The sequence below is a fragment of the Puma concolor genome, chromosome E2 (assembly GCF_028749965.1).
Source record: "Puma concolor isolate L17-30 chromosome E2, mPumCon1.1.hap2, whole genome shotgun sequence".
Taxonomy (NCBI): Eukaryota; Metazoa; Chordata; class Mammalia; order Carnivora; family Felidae; genus Puma; species Puma concolor.
Window position 1 is genome coordinate 2406929 of NC_141681.1, and position 19760 is coordinate 2426688.

The following is a 19760-nucleotide window of genomic DNA, read 5'->3' on the forward strand; positions in this document are numbered from 1 at the left end:
AGAAAAAACACATCTACACTGAAACATTCAGGATAATGTTCAACCAAATATCTTGGCACTGTGGCTCGGCCAAATTGACAGAAATATAACCATCGCGACTCCCCATGAGAAACGTTCAGTCCCGGCAGATAATTTCAACACATCCTATGAAGGCCACTGATTGGTGTTTTATGTGCAAAGGAGATACTAAGGAATTAGAAGGCATTGGTTTGGATAAACATGAGGTTCTTTGGCTCAAAATACGAGCAAAGTGGGTGAGAATTGGACATGGTGCGCTCCCCCAAGAGAGTAAGTTGGCACTTGTATCAACTATTTTAATACATTTGTCCTCGGACCCACGGTTGTCAAAAATGGGAGTTCCAAAGATGTTCATGCAGTGTCATTTATAAGACCAAAAAAAAAAAAAATAGGGGCGCCTGGGTGGCTCAGTCGGTTAAGTGTCCAACCTTGGCTTGGGTCATGATCTCACGGTTCATGGGTTCAAGCCCCGTGTCAGGCTCTGGTGCTGACAGCTTGGAGCCTGGAGCCTGCAGCCGGCTTCAGATTCTGTGTCTCCCTCTGTCTCTGACCCTCCCCAACTCACACTGTCTCTGTCTATCTGTCTCTCTCTCTCTCTCTCTCTCTCAAAATAAATAAACGTTAAATTAAAAAAATAGGCCATCTGGGGCGCCTGAGTGGCGCAGTCGGTTAAGCATCTGACTTCAGCCAGGTCACGATCTCGCGGTCCGGGAGTTCGAGCCCCGCGTCAGGCTCTGGGCTGATGGCTCAGAGCCTGGAGCCTGTTTCCGATTCTGTGTCTCCCTCTCTCTCTGCCCCTCCCCCATTCATGCTCTGTCTCTCTCTGTCCCAAAAATAAATAAAAACGTTGAGAAAAAAAAAAATTTTTTTTAAATAGGCCATCTGTAAAGGGAGTGATTTGATGAATTATGGTATATCTTTTCACAGAGTATTCTATAGTTCAAAAAAAACAAGCAAAAAGCACGGATGTAAAAGCTTATTCATGATAATTATCAAGTGACTACATCTGTATCTATATACATACATACATACACATATATACCCTTTACATAGGATATGATTATCTCCAGTATTAAAAATAGTGAGAGAAAGAGAGACGATTTTATGTCGTGGAGATTTCCAGAAAGAGCCACAAGAAACTGCTATCAGAGCGCAGTTCACAAAAAGATAGAGGCATTCATTTTTCACCTTTGACCTACTTGAAACATTTTTCATAACATGCATGTAAATGGCTTCTCTATCTCTTTTGATGGCAGACATTTCAGTTTCTACTGTAATAGTGGCTGAACTGATGTTTGAGTCGGCTGGGAGGGTTGCATGGGGCAGGCTCAGTTGGCAGTATTTTCTAGATAAAGCAGAGCTCTGTCGTGTGGCTACAGGAAGGACAGGGAGACCCCAGGACCACGGGGACAGCCAGTGTGGCGTTCTACCTCAAATAGGCTGGCTGAGGACGGCCGAGTAGCTGAGCACGGCCAAGGGCATGCCCTTCAGAGCAAAGGGCTCAGCAAAAGGGCTATGTAGCAAAAGGGCTATGGAGTGCTGGCTGACAGGGTCCCCGATGCCCGGGAAACCCGCGTTCCTTCAGGGCTCAGCCAACGACTAGAACGCCTGGAAGGCTGACCTGGGCATCGGTAACAGAAATACCTCTCTCCTAAGTGCGTGAGTGATGGATTCGTTAAACCCTGAGGGCAACATAGCGGAGTTAGTGCTATTATTTCCCTACCTTACAGAGGAGGGAACTGGGGCAGAAGTCAATGAATGAATGAGTGAATGAATGAATGAAGCTACCCAAGGGTACGTACCCTTGCAAAATGCCTCTGTGGAAGAAAACCACGTGTATCCCAGAGTTGCAAAGAAGGCAGGCAGACGCAGGGGCCACCAGAGACCAGGTCAAAATTCTGTGCACGTGACCAACAGGGTTCTTGGGAACCCACACGTGGACCCAAGGTTCCAAACCCCTGTTCTGTGGGGTTTTCCAGATCTAAGAGTCCAGGATTCTATGTGCATGAAAAGGGGGGCATTAGGATCCATGCTGACACGGTGACCTGGGAGCGCTCTGGGCCAGCCGGGACGTTAGTTTAGGCAGAACAAATTTGTATCAGGTCATGTCTCTTTGTTCCTGGCAGAGAGGGGTCACCTGCCCGCCTGCCCCTCCACCTCGGCAGTGCTTTGCCAAATTCCTGTCCCTGCACTCCGGAACCTGCCACTCCCTCCACATACACACGGCACGGCTTTGTGCCTGGCCCTACATGCATACGACACGGCTCCAAACTAGGGGTCAACATCCAGGAACAAGGCCTTTGCTCTCTCCTATTTGCCTCTTACCCTCTTCGCCAGGACGAGCAGTGCGCTCTCCACTGTGTGCTCCTGACTCCCCGGCACACTCTGCTGTTTACCAGATCAAAGCGAACCGAGGGGCCGGCCACGGTGAAGGCCACAGGTCTGTCGAGGGGCACCCACCCCTATGCCAAACTGAGCATCGTCCAGAAGCAGGGGCAGGCGCGGGTTGAAATTTAACCTTCAGGATCAGGGGGTTGGGTGAGTTTCTACAAAAAGAGGTAGGCTAACCCCGTTCCACGATCGTCCAGACCAAAGTGAGAGCTTTGGTAGGAAGATCACCCTGTGTTTACGGGGCTCTGAGGGGAGCAGTTTGAAGATGTTGAGGACCCCGGTGTTGGGCAGGAGCCTTTGGAAGTCGTCCGATTTCTCCGTCTCCGTCAAGCGGATGTGGGGGACCCCCCGCAGTCATCCGCTGAGGCTGGAGCGAAGGTGCTCACAGGGTCCTTGTGTGCAGAGAAATCAGACTGATACTGGTAAGTGGGCCCTCAGATTTCCCCAGGTGCACTTTGATGTTTGGCTAATTCTGTAGCGTCTTCCAAAATGAGAGGCGTTAGAACCGGCCTGCTGGGGTTCAGGTTCCCAGTCTGTCTCCTTTTCCTGTGGGTGAACTTGGACGATTCCTTTAAGCTCTGTTCTGCGGAGCCATCAGGAGGGTGAGACCCTCAGAAGAAGACAGTTAGCAAGTGCCCCCTGGGATGGGTTGTTACTAGGACCATCCAGCCCCCTAGAAATTAGCCCCGCCAACCAGTCCCAGCCAGTCGTTTGAGCTCCAGAACCCCTCAGGCAGAGACCATTCTCAGCAAACGTGCAGTAAACACATTATCCAGGGGCACCTGGGTGGCTCCCTCGGTTAAGCGTCCAACTTTGGCTCAGCTCATGATCTCACGGTTTGTGAGTTCGAGCCCCTCGTCGGGCTCTGTGCTAACAGTTCAGAGCCTGGTGCCTGCTTCCGATTCTGTGACTCCCTGTCTCTCGGCCCCTCCCCTGCTCATGCTCTGTCTCTCTCTGTCTCTCAGTAATAAATAAATGTTAAAAAAAAAAAAAAATTAGAAAAAAAAAAACACATCATCCAACCAAAGACTGCCCCGGGTCAGCCGCACCCTGACGGCAGTGTCCTTAACATTCTGTGACCTCCTTCATTGTGGGTCTCAGATTTCTTCTCTGTCCAAAAAAAAAAAAAAAAAAAAAAAGGCTGGTTGATGAGATCACTTCTGATTTTCATTCCTAAAATATCCACACCGTCCAGGTTGGCCAGTGGGAAGAGCTTGGGCTTCTTCTCAGTGGCTCCTGAGTGTGGTCACTCGAGACAAGTGACTCTTGTCAGAGGTGAGAGCGGGGCCGGCTGCTTTCATGCCCCCTGAGCCCCAGTCTCCTTGTCTGTAAAATGGGAGAAGCGCCTGTCTCACGGGGTCATGTAGACACGGAACCACGTGCAGAAAGCCCGGTGCACGGTGGGCTCCCGGTGAACGTTCCGGACTCGGACTCGGAGTGGGTGCCCGGGATGGCAGGAAGGTCGGCACCGGGAGCCGGAAGGAAAACGCTGGGCCCTGCCCTGGACCTACCTGTAAACTTCAGACCACACGGAAAGGCGCTCACACCTGACCGGCCTCCGAGCCCAGCTCCCAGAGGCCACCGCTAGGTGTGCTTCAGGGCTCACCTCTGACGCTTTCCTCCACGCACAGGAAATGGGTCCACGCATTCACAAGGCTTCTCACCAAAGCAAACACGGACCCCACTGGACATGTCGATCTGCACCTGGGTGTTCTCGACTCAACTGGAGACATCCTCACAACCTTCCCTTCTTTTACACTTGGTGTGACCGGGTCGAACATCAAGCCCCTCGACCGGAACCCTGGCCCCGCCACTTCCGGACCCCTCGGCAGGTGCCTTCCCCCCCTTGACCCTAGGAAATCACAGTACTTATCACACGGCGCTGTGGGAGGCAGAGAGGAGGCCGGGGATGGACCGGCCTAGAACGTGGACCCGCGTCCCAGGCACTAACTGTTGTTACCGTCACCTTGGGCCGTAGCGTGGATACCTCCGTATTTAACCACTTCCTTTTTGGGGAATGTGAGGTGGGCTCCAATCTCTAACTATGACCAACCACATCCTCGCACATCCCCACACCCGTGTGCAGGACAGAGTGACGTTTTGTGTCAACTGGTCTTCAAACTACCTTCAGGGGAACCCCAGGGCTCCACGGCGATTTCAGAACGCCACATTGGACACTCTTCTGCCAAAGGAAGACTGGAGCTTCCTGAGAGGTTTGTGCCTCATGTTAGCGTCTTGTGCATCATTGTTTGGCAGAACATTTCCTCTGGGGGATAAAGAGAGTTTGTTACTAAATACACCGCCCGCCCCCCCAGTGTATTATCAGGGGCCGGGGGCCGTTCCAGGAGCCCCTGGGATTCTGGAAAGAAGGGATGGAACTTTATGTAGACTGTTTTCTCCTAAACACGCATAGCTACAGTAAGTTTAATCTGTAAATTTGGCACAGAGGTGAACAACGGGACAGATAATAAAACAGAAAACCGGAACGTTGTCGTCAAAGTAACATCACCGCGGCCTTACCGCACTATCCTCACTCTGGCGATGACGTGAGGTGATAAAACGCCCAGGCGATGAGGTGAAGCGGGATGAGTGACCGAGCCTTAGGCCATCAGTGACCCGGTAGCACGTGAGAAGCGGGATCGTCCGCTGCCCGACTGCGGTTGACCGCCAGCTGCTGGAACCGCAGGCAGAGAAACCATGGGTCAGGGGACCTCTGTGTGACCGAAAGTCGCCGGTGGCTCAGCCTAGAGAGAACACTGACAGCGTTATAAAATGTTCCAGAGTCATCTCAATCCCACATTCCCTGGCCACACCCCAGGACCCACGGGAGCTACCTTTCGCCGAGGGAGTGCATCCCTTCCCCAGGCCGGATTGGTGACATCCGTGCTGGCCGGGGCATTGCACCCTGGCCATGGCAGACACGGCCCACGCGGGCCCTTCGGGGCAGCGTTAACGCCTGCCAGCGTGCCGCGGCAAGTTCGTGGACACGTGAGCTGGCACCTGTGGCTCATGCATCCGCGAGGCTTCCCGGATTTGGCTCAGCCGGGCGGCGGGAAGGGTCCAGATCCGTTCAGTGCGTCCTTCCTGGCACTGAGGCTGGTGCTTGACCCACGGCGGGAGGGTTGAGTCAGCGAGAAGAAGATACCGCATTACTTTTATCACTTCGGTCCGCAAAGACCAGACTGACTTTGCTGCGCGGCCCTCGCCCTGAAGGCACACGGCCGCCAGGAACAGGCCCTGGGAGCCCGTTCAGGATCTAAGCAGCCTCACCTCATGGTGCGCGGTCATGAGCAACGCCCTTTCATGGGGACAGAGACTGCGTGCACGTGGTTGGCAGCCCTGTGTGCAAATGTAACACGTTGGGGGGGGGGGGGCACGGACTTCCTGTGACCCCTGTGGGCTGGAGCCCCAGGGTGGGGGTGGGGGCACGGACTTCCCGTGACCACACCGTGACGATGACCGAGGATCCAAAGCAGATCAATGCCACGCGGGAAAGCCGGTTTTGGGGGGAGGGTTCAGGGAGGAGATGAAGCGAAGGCCCCACGTGCAGGGCCGGGGTTGGGCTGCTGGGCATCTGGTGGCCCCCGGGCTCCGCGTTGGGCCGGTCTCCAGAGACCTGGCTCCTCTGGGGCCCCGTTTGTGACGAGGCCACCTGCCCTGAGGCACCAATCACTCCAGTGCATCAGTGGAGGCCTTCTCTTCCTTCTCTCTACCCCAGGGCACCCCCTCTGGAAGGGCCCCGTCTCTGTGCCGGGGGGCACCCGGCAGTCCCCCATCAACATCCGCTGCAGGGACAGCGTCTACGACCCGCGGCTGAAGCCTCTCATGGTCTCCTACGCCGCAGAGAGCTGCCTCTACGTCTGGAACACCGGCTACTTCTTCCAGGTGGAGTTCGACGACTCCACTGAGGGGTCAGGTGAGCCGGGGCCGGGGCCAGGGCCTGTCACAGCCAGGCCACGGGGTGGGCGGAGAAGGGGACCGGGGCTTTGCTGACGCGTGGTGTTTGGGGGCAAAGAACAGAGGCATCTCGGCGTCGCAGGGCAGGGAGGTGACGCTCGCTTTAAGGATTATGACACCCACGCCCGACCCTTGCACGGCTTTACTGCACATCCTGGGGGCGGGTCGGGAAGAAACGATGTGCCGAGAGAAACGCACATGTACGGCAGGTCACAGAGGAGAGCGGAGCAGGTGGGGGAGAGAGGCGCGGTGGGGGCGGGGCCCGCAGGCGGAGGCAGAATGAAATTGTACCAAGGCCGGGGCAGGCCATCCAGAGCCGGGCCCCTCGCTGGTCCCTGCCCAGAGGACGCCCAGCGGCTGTGAGGCACAGGGGGCTGGAGCAGGGACTCCGTGAGGTCTGGGAAGCTGCCTTCCACCCCTGCTTTCCGTCGGGACTGCTGCAGGATTCCGTCTGGCCTTCCTTCAGCACCTGCCGGTATCGTCATAAACCCTGTTTATGCCGCACGCCCGTCTTCCTTCTGGGAGCGGGGGTTGTCGCGCGGACGGGCAGAGGGGGCTACGCGGCCAGCCCCCAGTGGAAACCTTGGGCAGCAGGCCTCTCCTCGGCTTCCCTGGTGGACGTGACTTCACACGTGTTGTCACGGCTCAATGCTGGGGGGACTCGGTGTGTCCCACGTGACTCCACGAGAGAGGGCTCTGGAGGCCGGCGCCTGGTTTCCTCCAGACAGCGCGGTCTACAGAATGTGCTTGCGTCGTTTCGCTGTAATAAATCTTAGCCACGCATACGGCTCTACGCTGAGTCTTGGGAGTGCTCGAATCTGGGGACCCCCGGCCCAGGTCCCTCGTGGGCCAGCCCTCAGCCCATCCCCTTCCACGCACCCGGTCATCTTACTTCCCCATCATCGCCCTGCGAGGACGCCAGCCCCGGGAGGGCAGGACCTCTAGTTTATGCTGAGCGTCGCAGGTGCTCAGTAAACTGATGGATGAACCTCGAATGAGGAGTTAAGGGAGCAAAGGAGCCTCAATTCTCCCCTCGGGAGTGGGGAGCAGGGCGCCCGCCTCAAAGGCTGTTGGAGGAAGAAACGAGGCCTCCGCAGGGAAGCCGTCAGCGGCTCACGGCGTCGCACGGACCAGCTCCCGAAGCAGGCTGCTGCCACCTGCCCTGGCTGCTGACCTGAGTCCGCCTTCCTGGGTCACCGGCAGCAGGACGCCGGAGCGGGAGCTTGCTTGCGGCCTTGCCCTCGCGCAGGGCGTGCCGAGCCTTCGTTAGAGCCGAGCGCCGGCCCTAGACTGTCAGTCTGCTCCCGCCGTCACCGGGAGGTGTCAGCCCTGCGTCCTGGCTCTGTCCTGACGCTGATTCTGTGTCGCCCGGCCTGGAAGTGTGCGGGCAGCCGCAGCCCCCGCTCCGGGCGCCCTGAGCCACGTGCAGCCCATGTGCCGGCCTCCCGGGGGCTCCGGGAGAGGGTCTGGATGGTGAGCGGAGGCCCAGCCTCGACCGGCCTGCCTCCGATGGACGGAGCGGCTGCGGGGTGGGGGCTTCTCCAGGTTGGTCCTCACCGTGACCCTCGGGCACGCCTCTCACGTGGCGTTCGCTGAGGCTGGCAAGGCGGGGGGGGGGGGGGGGGGGGGGTAGTAGCAAAACGCCAACTCTGGCCAAGGCACGCACAGAGGAACTTCTGGGAAGGACGAGACGGGCTCAAAGGAGAGAAGGGGAAGCTGTGTTCTCAGACCCTGGAAAGCTCCGGAGCTGCCCGGCTCAGCGATGTGTGTGCTCACCTACTCAGCGGGCCGCCTTCTGTGCCCTCGCTGGTCTCTTCCAAGTCCGGATTCCCAAGGAACAACTAAAATTGAACTTCCAGGTTCAATGTGGTTGTACCATTTAAAAAATTTTTTGTGCAGCAACTTTATTGCTTTTGTTTTTTTAAAACACATTTTTTAATGTTTATCTTTGAGAGACAGAGACAGAGCGTGAGCAGGGGAGGGGCAGAGAGAGAAGAAGACACAGGATCCAAAGCAGGCTCCAGGCTCCGAGCTGTCGGCACAGAGCCCGACGCGGGGCTCGAACCCGTCAACTGTGAGATCGTGACCTGAGCTGAAGTCGGACGCTAAACCGACGCAGCCACCCAACTGCCCCGATTTATTTTGAAGTAAACTCTACCCACGATGTGGAGCTTGAACTCACGACTCCAAGATCAAGAGCCTCATGCTCTACTGACCGAGACAGCCAGGTGCCCCTTATGCAGCACGTTGAAAAGACTGAACAAAGAATAATAGTTCCTGAACTTTTCGTTGCTTGGTTATTAGTTATGTGAATGTAGTAATAATTTTGAGAAAAACAGATATGGTTGTGGATGAGTTCTTCTAGAATTCATACTCCTCCCGTGTAATTATTATGTGCAGTTATGGGTCTTACTGATATCTACATAGGTTTATTTCCCTTTCCGTCATAAAATACAAAAAGCTTCGAAGGTCACTTAGGACTCCTGCCTGTGTATTGTTAGGATACATTTGACAAAAATTGTTCAGATTCCCAGGGGAAAGGGTGTGGTGGCTGAGCGTGGCACCTCATCAGTGGCTGGTCAGTGGAGCACCTGTAACGCCGAGTGATAGCCTCACCGAGACCACATGCTCCAGGAAGCAGTGGTCCCAGGGCAAATTGCAATGCTTTTTCTAGAAGGTGGAAGCTTTGCCGCACAGACAAGTGAACATCCTCTTTCAAAAGTACCTCCAGGGGCGCCTGGGTGGCTCAGTCGGTTAAGCGTCCGACTTCGGCTCAGGTCACGATCTCGCGGTCCGTGGGTTCGAGCCCCGCATCGGGCTCTGGCCTCATGGCTCAGAGCCTGGAGCCTGCTTCCGATTCTGTGTCTCCCTCTCTCTCTGTCCCTCCCCCGTTCATGCTCTGTCTCTCTCTGTCTCAAAAATAAAAACGTTAAAAAAAAAAAAAAAGTACCTCCGTCCAATGGATAACAGCATGGCCCTAAGCAGACACCACAGCGGACAGCGTCTGCCTCCTCATTCTCCTCAAGGACAGAGGCCCAGAGACGTGGCTCATTCAAGGTCGAGCGCGGCAAGTGGAGGGTCAGGTTCAAACCCTGTTCCTGCTGCTTGGAAAGCCCACTGGAGTCACCACATCTGCTGTTTGCTGGACCCTTCTCCTCGGCAACGCTTTGCTTACAGAAACTTGAGTACTCCTGAGGATTGCTGAGATGGGTCTTGGCTCCTATTTGACAGATAAGAAAAATGAGGCACAGAGATGTCCATGGCCAGAAGTCACAGAGCCCACACGACAGGATTCTGTGCTCTCCAGAGCAGGGAACTTCACAAGCGTGACCTCTCTCTGGGAAAAATCTGCACCCAACATCCACAGAGGTCGGGCGTGAAGCCAAGGCGCTGACCCCACGTGGCACAGGGGGAGAAGGTCCTGGGCTCGTGGTCAGGTCCCCAGAGAGCCAGCAGCTGCTCAGGGTGCCGGCCAAGCCCACGCCCGACTGCCCTGACAGGTGGAGCGGGGACGTCTCTGTGATGCTTCCAGGGTGAGGTTGTTGCCGTTATTTCTGTATGGGAGTCTTAACAGCACCTGTGACTTGGGCTCTAGATGTTTCTGAACCCCACGGGAGCTCAGGCTCAGGTTCGAGGCTGGAGAAGTAGGCTATCACAGGTCGTAATTATCCCCAGAGTCACAGCTCAAGGCCTCCTCTTGGTCAAGAATTTCAATCTCTGGAATTTTTACCCCAAGAGTAACTCAGAATTGGGCACGGCCAGCCCCGGCAGCCCTCTCTCTGCTTCCGGGATCTGTCCCGGGGCGGGCGTGCGACCCCGGTCAGACCGCTGAGCGCCAGAGCTCCCCTGGGAGGCGTTGGAAGAGAATCCCTTCCCGCCTGTGTTGTGCGGGGGCAGCTGGGAGCCGGGCCCGCCGGTCTTCAGGGGAGAGCAAAGCCAAGAGTGGGGAGGAAACTTGAGGCCTGAGGCCCTTGTCGGAGCCTCTAAATGCAGCTGTGCCTGAGGCCAAAGCAGCCCCCGGACCAATAAATCTCTCTTTTTGCTTAAGTCAGTTTGAGTAATGATAATTCCGCCCCTTGTTTCCCAGAGCCCTAATACAGAAGACCAAAAAAAGTGACCGAGTTGAGAGAGCAGAAACGGAAGGGAGTCACCTGGGAACCGGCCGCCTCCCTTGTTTTGCTTTCTGCTCAAATGCGATGCGGGGGCAGCCTGGGTCCCTGAGGCCCAGGGCCGGGGGGACGCTGCACTTGACCCACAGAGGTGGGCAGTCAGAGCACGGGGCCTGGAGACCCCAGGTGGGTCCTCGGGGAAGCCGAGCCCAGGCGAGCCTGGCCAGCGGCGTGCTGGCAAGGGTTTGGCATCTGGCCCTCTAGGGCTTGGGGGAGGGACCGGAAGCCATTGACAGCTTTGCCCGCTTGCCCTGGTGTAAATACTCCACTGAGGCACGGCCGGCCTCAGTCTCCAACAGTCACTGATCCCAGGCGGGGAGGAGAACTCGGCCATCTCCCAGGGCCCAGTTCCAGCCGGTCCCACGTGTCACTGTCCCAGGCCCTCCCCCCGCCACAGTCCCTGCTGCCTCTGAGCTCTCGTGGGCTCTCCAAACGAGGCCTCGTCTGTACCGGCTAAGACCGTTGCACGTGGCAGAGACTCAACTCAACTCAGACTGGCCGAAGCGAACAAGGGGAAACGTATCGGCTCAGATCCTGAAAAGTCCAGGGTGTGGCCGAGTCAGGTGGCAGACGTCCCACAGAAGGAATGGAAAGAATGGAACGGAAGGTGGAAGGAAGCTGAATCCTCCCTGGGGCCCCTGCTCCGCTCTGGTGGGGTCATCCCGGGCCAGAGACGCACCTGCCACTCTGGTTCCCCCTCCGGATTGAGCGGTTTGGAGCGACAGCGCCCCTGCCCCGGCGATCACAACTCAGGCCTGGGCTGCTGATCCTCAAAGCCCCGCATAGCGGTTGGAGCGCAACGCGGTGACGGAGGACGAGCCCGCCCTGCAGCAAGGTGCTGTGCCCAGAAGAGAGGGCGGCCGGGGCTGGGAGGCGCACCCCGAGCTCTCTCCACCGGGCCTGGCATGCTTGCTGTTGACCCTGCACCGACCCCGGCCCACCCGAGTCAGGCGGCCGTCAGCGTTCAAGACCGTTGCGCCCTGATGCAGCCAGGCCTGTGCGTTGACCTGGGCCTGACCCTCACTTTCTGGCTTCTGCACCACCTTCTCAATCTGATCCAAAGGGACTCGCCACCCCCTCCCCACCCCCCCACCTCCACAGACCGAAAGAATTATCTGGGTGTCTCTCTCTGGCCATATAAATTACTAGATAATTCCCCCCGTGGCTCGTGTCCACCCAGGCCAATCTGGTTTTACTTTACTTGTCATTTTCCCAAAAACCCAGTTTCCTTTCTCTCTCTCCTCCTCAATTTCACATGCCCCACCCCCACCCCCCCCGCCCCCAGCTCGATTCCCAGGCTCTCTCCCTGTTTCCACATCTCCCGTCCTCTTTGCTCACCGCCACTGAAAATTGGGAACTGCCTGGAGCAAAGGAAATGAAAAACGCAGCTGAAGACTGGAGCCCGTTAAAACACGTTTGCGGCAAGAAAATGAGAAAAAGGAGACAGTCCCACAACTCAAAAATAACACTGGATCGACGGCAAGGAAGTGCCCCACGAGCAGGAAAGGAAGTGAGCCGGGAAGGCACTCGCCGTAGAAGTAATTTTGCAGGATCTGTGATCACTCAGGTCCGGTTACGCAAACAGGTGACCGCCAGAAACTCAGACAGAAACATAACCGGGAGGCTGAGGACATTCTCCGTCAGCGTGGAAGGGTCCAGCAGTTTTTTTCCAGAGGGCGAGGAATACGCGCGCTTGGAGATTAGCGCCAGCCAGGGATGATGTATGACAGGTGGAGACAGCGGGGCATTCCAAGGGATTGGAGAAGCAGCTGACGGCCCGGGCCCGGGGCCGTGGGGGCTGGTGCAGGGGCGCTGGAGGGAGAGAGCTTCCTGGGAGCAGAGGGAGCGAGGGAGGAAAGTCGGCAAAGGCAGGGCCTCCTCTCCCCCCACACACACCTCCTCTCCCGGGAAGCCCTCTTGCCCAGTCCCGAAGGACGATCCTTCTGGAAGGGGTGACAGCGCCCGCCCAGTCTGCCAGATGGGCGCTCAGAGGCCGCGAAAGAGACGCGTGTTCAGTGACCCATAGTCGCTGTTGCTGCTGGACGTGGCCGGGTGCTCCTCGTGTGGCAAAGCCATGTGCTGAGCGGGGTACAGCTTTTATCCCCTTTGATCCTCGCAATTACCCCCCAAAAATAGAAAATGTTCCCACACGTGGAGAGGGGACGCCCTTATCCAACATTCAGCCGAGAGCTGTTTCCAAACCCCACACCGTGCTCGCCGTCCACAGAAAAGGAGCCAGGGCTCTGCAGCCTCGCAGGGTAGAGCCTGACGCCAGGGAGGCCAGGTGCCCTGCTGCCCTATCCCTGTTCCCACCCCGTGCACCTGTCTAGGGGAGTGGGGGGGGGGGGATAGGCCACAGAGGGGAAATCACCTCTGTCCCACACACTAGACCCGTGTCCTGTGGGGGCCAGGCCCCTGTGCTGCGTCTCTGCACCCAGAGGCCACACAAGTATTCCTGAAGGTGCAGGGGGAGTACAGCACGGGGGTGAGGGTCCTGCTGTGGGGCAGAAAGAGAGAGAGAGAGGGAGAGAAGCGTGCGGAGCAGGCCGTCAGCTCTACCAAGTCACCTAAACTCTCTGATCCTTGGTCCTCTCTGACCCTCAGTCTACTCCTCTGTAAAGGGAAGGTCCGCCTGACTCCGGAGGAATTAAGGAGGGCTCTGGGAAGCACTTGGCACTCTGGGAGCTGAATTAACAATTCGATGACAGTTGTTGCCTTTGTTCGTAAATGAAATGACCCAAGCGGGGCTCGGGCCATGTGCGCATCTAACGTCTTCCACTAGGGGGAGCACGGAGACGGCGGAGAAGCCGCCGCCGGCCAGGCGGGGTCTGGCCTTTTCTGACCACGGGGGACTCCGTGTGACCCACTCAGCTGGCGGAGGGAGAAAATCTGGAACTGCAGGCGGTCGGCGGCATCCTGACGTGTGAGCTGCCCGTGTGGGGGGTCCCTCACTTGCAAGGATGGGCAGTTTGAGGCATCGGGCGCCAGAGCCGCAGGTACATTAATGCTCCTTCCAACGTCAAAGTGAATTTTAAGTCACTTGTAAAGTGGGGCCAACAACAGCCTTTTATCCCCCAAAGGACGGTTGGTAACCACGGCCAGTGCCAAGAGATCCCAGCTGGGCCCGGGTCCTTGAGCGCGAGGCCACTCACCACTGAGATCAGCACCCGGTGCACACAGCAGGCGCTCAGTGGACGTTGGCTCCTGGAGTGGAGGCAGGCCCGCCGAGCGGTGAGGTCTGCAGACTTCACTTCCATCCATGGGGACCATCAGGTGCGAGCCAGAGAAGCTGACTCGAGTCACCCAAGCCAAAACGGAGCTGCCTGGAAGAATCCGGGGCTCCCTTCTGGGAAGGCAGGCGGGTGATGGGGCCCGGAGTCGGGTCAGGAACACGGCAGCAGGAACCACTCTGCTATCTCTGTGTCCCCGGCATCGTCCCACTCAGGACCCGAGTCCCGGGGACCTTTCCACCTGCTGCGGGAGGCGAGGCGCCTGCAGGGAGGCGGGAGGTAGTTCCAGGCTTCTGCCCTGGGGGAGGAGGGGACTCCGGGAGGGGGTCCTGGGCCTCACAGAGAGGAGAGGCGTGTGGCTGCGCCGACCACAGTCCCACCTTGATGGAGCTGAAATGTCCCGGAGCAGTTATCTTGTCCCGCAAATTTGTCGGCGGTCTATCCAGTTCGAGTTCTTTCCACCTTCGTTCCTTATCTATCTGCTGTCTCCTCCCTTGGTCCTTGGACACGGGTATTGGGAGGGCAGAGGCAGTCGTTTGTTTGCAGGTCAGGTGGAGTGTGGTTCTCCGGGCTTGCATTCTGTGGTTCTCAGAGGGAATGAGAGCCCTGCCTGGGAAGGCCCGAGAACCCAGAGCCATCCTTCTGCCCTCTCCTCCTCCCCTCCACCTCCTTGCCCTGCTCCAGCCTCCCCTCTCTCCTCCCTGCGTTCATCCTTCTTTCTTTCTTCTCCACACACACCCTCCCTCCCCTGAGACTGAGACTCATTTGCACAGGGCTGGGGCAGCCCTCCCACCCGCCCCCCTCCTCCTCCTCCTCCGCCTCCCTGCATCTGTCCAGACCACCAGCTCCTCAGGCTTGGGAACAGATTACGTGCCCAGGGGCCGAGGGGAGCTCCCAACCAACGTGGCAAGTCTGAGCCCCCGTCTGGTCCAACCCTTCCCGACCACTCCCGTGGGTCTGTCATGGCCTTGCCCTTGGCGTCGAGGGCAGTTGTCTGACAAAACGCTCCACTTAACGGGAATCAGCCTGGAAATGGGAGGGGGATCCTCACCGGGCCACTTGTCACATCGTAATGCCCAGCGTGGTAGCTGCTCTCCGTCGCTGGAACGCCGCTGACCGCTGCTTCTGAGGGGCACCCAGGAATTAATCGTTCTTGCTGTGCCCAAGACGCTCCGGTTGGACGTTCGCGGCAGAGAGGTCATGCCGTGTTCTCTCGGCAAAGTTCCGGTAAGGACTCCGCGAGCCGGTGCAGCGCCGAGGGCCCAAGGCGCCGTCCGCCCTCGCAAGGACATCTCGAGTTGGGACGTACACGGAAAGGTAAATTGGAAAGGTGACCCACGTCAAGGGTGCTGAGTGCAAGCCCCCGCCCGTCCCGCACCCCTCCCCACGCGCCCTCCTCCGGCTGGCGCCCTCCCAGGAACCCTGTGTGGCCCTCAGGGCGTCAGGAGGAGGGGTGTGTGGGACAGAAGGAGATCTCCAAGAGGAAGAGGGCCAGTTGTAGAGAGTATGCAGAGCATGTGGCCTGCAGGGGCGTAGGGGGAAGAGGAGGAGGGGAGACCATCTGGGAGGGGACGCGGAGGGGGGAGACCCCTGGGGGGCGGGGGGGAAGAGGAGGGACTTGCGAGGAGCCACAGGAAGGCCTTGGGAGGATGATTTTAGGGCCTTCTGAGCCAGTGGACCCCTGGGACACGTTCGGGAGAGGGGACACTGTCTGGGAAGGGGCTCGAGCCCACACCCAGGCACATGTCCCCCTTGCACGCCTTCCCGGGAGGACAGTTTGGAGTCAGGCCAGGGCAGTTGAGGAATCAAACACTTGATGGCATTGGGCAAACCCTGCGTGACGCGTCTGCTTTTAAAGACAGGAACACTCGGTCTGTTGACAACAGTGCCCGGCTTGGCCTCTGCCGCACCTGCCCCTTTGCGCCCTGTGCAGACCCCACGCCGCAGCCCCTCAGACTCTCCGTCTGGGCCGCCTCGGTGGCCTGCTCTCTCTCCCTCCCGTCCTCCCTGCCTCTTGTTGCTTTCTGCCTAGAATTGTTCTTTGTCTCCATCCTTAGGGCTCAGCGGAAGCCCCACTTCCTCAGGGAGGCCCGCTGTGGTGCTCCCACCACTCCGCTGTGGAGTAGGGCCCCAGAGCACCCCCCGTGCCCGCCACGACGCTCCTAACTGCTCGCGCTCACTACGCATTTTCTGACTGCCTGTCCCTGCGGATTCCGAGCTCCGAGAGGACAGGGCCCCGTCTGTCTCATTCCCTCTCGGTCCCCAGTGCTTCATAGAGGGTGCGGCGCATCGTAGGCGCATCGACTTCTTCTGTGCTTCGGGGGCTGGCCCAGCCCCTTCTAACGGACACTTTCTTAAAAGTGCGTTTGCCCGTCGAGGTCTGTGGGTCCTCTCTGGGGAGTGACAGTGGCGGCTTCAGGTCTCTGCATATCTCTGCTTTGATGATGATGATGATGATGGTGATGATATTTTTAGTAATGACAGTAATACCAGTAATTATAACGGAAAGTGCAACCACCTGTAGAGCCCCTTCTGGGCTCCAGGGGCCGTGTCCGGGGGCGTTTTGTAAGCATTCCTGTATTTGATGCTCACCGTGTGCCGACGAAGTAGGTGTCATTGTCTTGAGATTCAGAGAAACAAAAGAGCCTATGCAAAGGTGAGCTACGCGAAATCGCTTTGAGTCCAAGTCCGCCTGGCTTTAACACTAGAGCCAGGGGGCGCCTGGACAGCTCAGTCGGTTAAGCGTCTGACTTGGGCTCAGGTCATGATCTCGTGTTTTGTGAGTTCGAGCCCCGCGTCGGGCTCTGTGCTGACAGCTCAGGGCCTGGAGCCGGCTTCAGATTCTGTGTCTCCCTCTCTCTCTCTGTCCCTAGCCGCCCCCCTGCCATGCTCTATCTTTCTCTGTCTCTGAAAAATGAATAAACCTTGAAAAAAATTTTTAAAAAACCCTAAAACTGGAGCCAATACGTGATGATCTTAGAACGTAACTACCAGAGAGCAATCTGGATTCCCTTTATGCAGGATCCTAGGGGGTGGGGTTGTGCTGCTGGAGCACGGATGGTGTGCTGGCCGCCAGCTGAGGTTCCCACTTGCTGAGAGAATGACAGAGGTCTTCCTGGTCCAGGGAACACATGCAAACTCTTAGCTCTCGTGTGCCACAGCTTCGGAACGTTCGTTAGATCCCAGGGTGGCACCCAGAACAGGCTGATACTTGGCAATGTTGTGTTATTTTCAGTGTTAACTAATTAGAGCATCTCAAACTTCTCTTGTACTTATTTTAAGCCTTAAAACAACCGTGCCTGCCAAAAGCCTGCTTATCTTGGTAAAAGCACCGAACTACAAATAGATGGCTATTAAGAGCGACTGCTGTAAGCACCGAGACCATAGCCTCTGGGGACGGCAGATCTCAGCATGGGGTCAGCTTCCTCGGGGTGTTTGGAGGGTCTGGCTGCTGCTGGTGTCATTCCCCGATCACGTCTCGATGCCCCTGCCCAGGGAGACAGCTGGGTGCAAAACAGCCCACCGATGCCCAAGTCCGGGGCGTGGGGCCTGGCAAGCGAAAGGCCCCCAGCTCGCGAATTAGGCTTGCTTTGTAACGTTGTCTAATGAAAGGTAATTACCCTGACAGTACACTGTCCTTATGAAAAGTCATTTTGAGGTTATTTTATCCAGAGCTGCAGCCGTAAGTTGAGTTCCTAACTTTCCTGGCAGGGAAGGGGGTGGAGTTTGGCTACACAAGCCAAGGGGCTGGACCTTCAGGCAGGCCTGGGCTGGGGTCGCCGGGTGACCTAGGGCGGTCTTGAAAATAGAAATTGTGTTTTCTGGCCCGCTGTTTCACTCTTCCTGAGGTGCACGTAAAGGCCGAAAGGGAGACCAAGCCCTGCGTTGGCCACACGGCCAGATTCCACGCAGATTCCACGCGTGTCCGCCAGCCTGCCTCAGCATGCCCCGCCCCTCCAGCCCAGGCCCCGCCCCCCCAGCCCAGCCCAGGCTATAAACTCTCCTCTGTCTGCCCACACCTCCTTCCCCTCACTTATCTTCTCAGACCAGCTCACCATTTGCTGATCTCCTTGTCTGTGTTTGCATATGACAAGGCTAGGAGGCGCCACAGCCTTCTGGGCTTTGTGTTATGAGCCCGCCTGGTCCCCGGCCCGCCCGGGACAGTGATGTTCATCTACGGAGGGTCAGATGTCAGCATGAAGGAGATACCTGTCCCGGAGGCCCCGCTGAAGAGGACCCTCCTTTTCTGAGGGGGGCCTGAGCCCCAGGATTCCGAAGGATGGGTTTCCATTTTCATTCCTTTGTGGAAGCAGATAGGCGGGAGGCCGCTGGCGGGAGGCTGCTTCGGTGAAGAACTCAGGGGAGAGCGTGAGGCCACGTCCACGGGCGGAGGGTAAGAAAGTCTGAGTCTACAGCTCTTCACGGGCTGAGAAAGGAGTGGTGGGGGTTCCCACAGGCCCCTCCCACCGCAGCGGCTTCCCACCCCCGGCTCTCTGTGGTTCACAACCCGGGAGATTTTTCTACACGGGTGTTTTTGGGGGGATGCACCCTCACCCCTCAGGCTTGCCACCTGCTCACTGATGGGTGTGCTTTGGTGGCACGAGGTCTCTGGCTGGCCAGTGCCGCAAACGCCCCTCGTGCCACGGACACCAGGCGGGAACAAGCACAAAGGTTTCCGCTGCCCAACTTCGTGGTCCTGTAATTTCCTCAGATCGTGTTTCCTGCTTCGAAGGATCAAGTGGGAAAGGCGTGGGATTTGGTGTGAGATCTGGGCTCAAATCCTAGCTCCCACTGCTGGGATTACCAACAACCTGCCTCACCTCCCCTAGTAAATGACGATGGGACCCAAAGCTACAAGGGCCAGTGGGCCCAAGCATCATGTCCCCTCCGGGGAAAAAATCATCCCCCTGTGTACTTTTAGCCGCAGAAAATCTCCATTAAAGCCCCGCAATTCGAACCCGCTGGGAGGTTCTCCCATCCGTCCTGCCTTCCCGCCTGCGGAGAGGCTCCTCACGCTGTGTGTGCCGTGGGCACCTGTACATTCAGACCTCGTGACTTATAGTGTTGTATACGCTTCTTTCTGTGTACTTTTAAAAATTGATATATCGTTCATGTATGTGTGCTCGGGAGAGTAGATCACCTCATAAAACCATACAGCCTCTCAACTAGGTGAGACCCTAATGCTGTTCTAGACCAACAACGGTCATTTCCAAGTGAAGAAACACGGCGAGAAGCTCTACGATCTGGTCGAGGGCAGAATCGTGAACTGAATCTGCTCAGTGCTTTCTGCTTCTTATACTTCTTACGGCAAAAACAGGATAGAAAGCACCCCTCGCCAGTAGCCTCTGACACCGTCATAGCATCCGCCACACCACTAAATGTTTTCCCTGCTTTCGCCACGCAGAGGCGTTGATGTGGGTAAGGCCACCCCGGGGATCTGCTGGGGTCTCCAGCCCAGTAGCACGTGCTCCCTTCAGTTAAAAGCAAGAACAGTGTTCCCATAAAGTCTGGTCATACGGTGAAACTAGACTGACCATGGGCTGCGTTCAGTTCAGCCTGACGGGAAGGTAGCGTGTTATATCTCAGGATTTGCTTAGGTGAGCATCCCGCTCATTACGTATTCGTTTTGGTGATGGAATTTAAGCTGCCACTTTTTCATTCAAAAGACATAATTTTTTTTTTTATTAAAGAAAAGTCTGGAAATCTTTGAGGACTGGTGTGCATCTCAGAAATGGTTTTCTTCACCTTCACGGCTGCACCAAACGGGCTTGAGCCCCCTGCCGCCACCTGGTGGCAGAACTGGCCTCTGCATCCACTCCGGCATCTACCTTGAGCCTGTTGTGGGCCAGCTGGGGCTCGGTGACAGGGACAGGGGTGAACAGACAAGGTGCCGCCTCGCACGGGGCCCGCCTTCCAGTTTGTCATTTCAGCAGGACATCAATCTCTCCAGAGCGAAATTGTGTGACCTCAGTGTAGATAGACACTGTCACGACAA

The 19760-nt window shown here is 57.2% G+C and overlaps 1 protein-coding gene across 1 annotated transcript in view; it reads left to right on the forward strand.

Moving 5' to 3' along the window:
* The first annotated feature begins 918 nt into the window (after nucleotides 1–918).
* CA5A (carbonic anhydrase 5A) overlaps nucleotides 919–19760 on the forward strand; it is a 39323-nt gene continuing 20481 nt past the window's right edge. Inside the window, 2 exon segments of the mRNA XM_086690881.1 lie at nucleotides 919–2831; nucleotides 6128–6325. Of these exon segments, the coding sequence (XP_086547007.1) occupies nucleotides 2675–2831; nucleotides 6128–6325 (355 nt within the window). The 5' untranslated portion in view covers nucleotides 919–2674.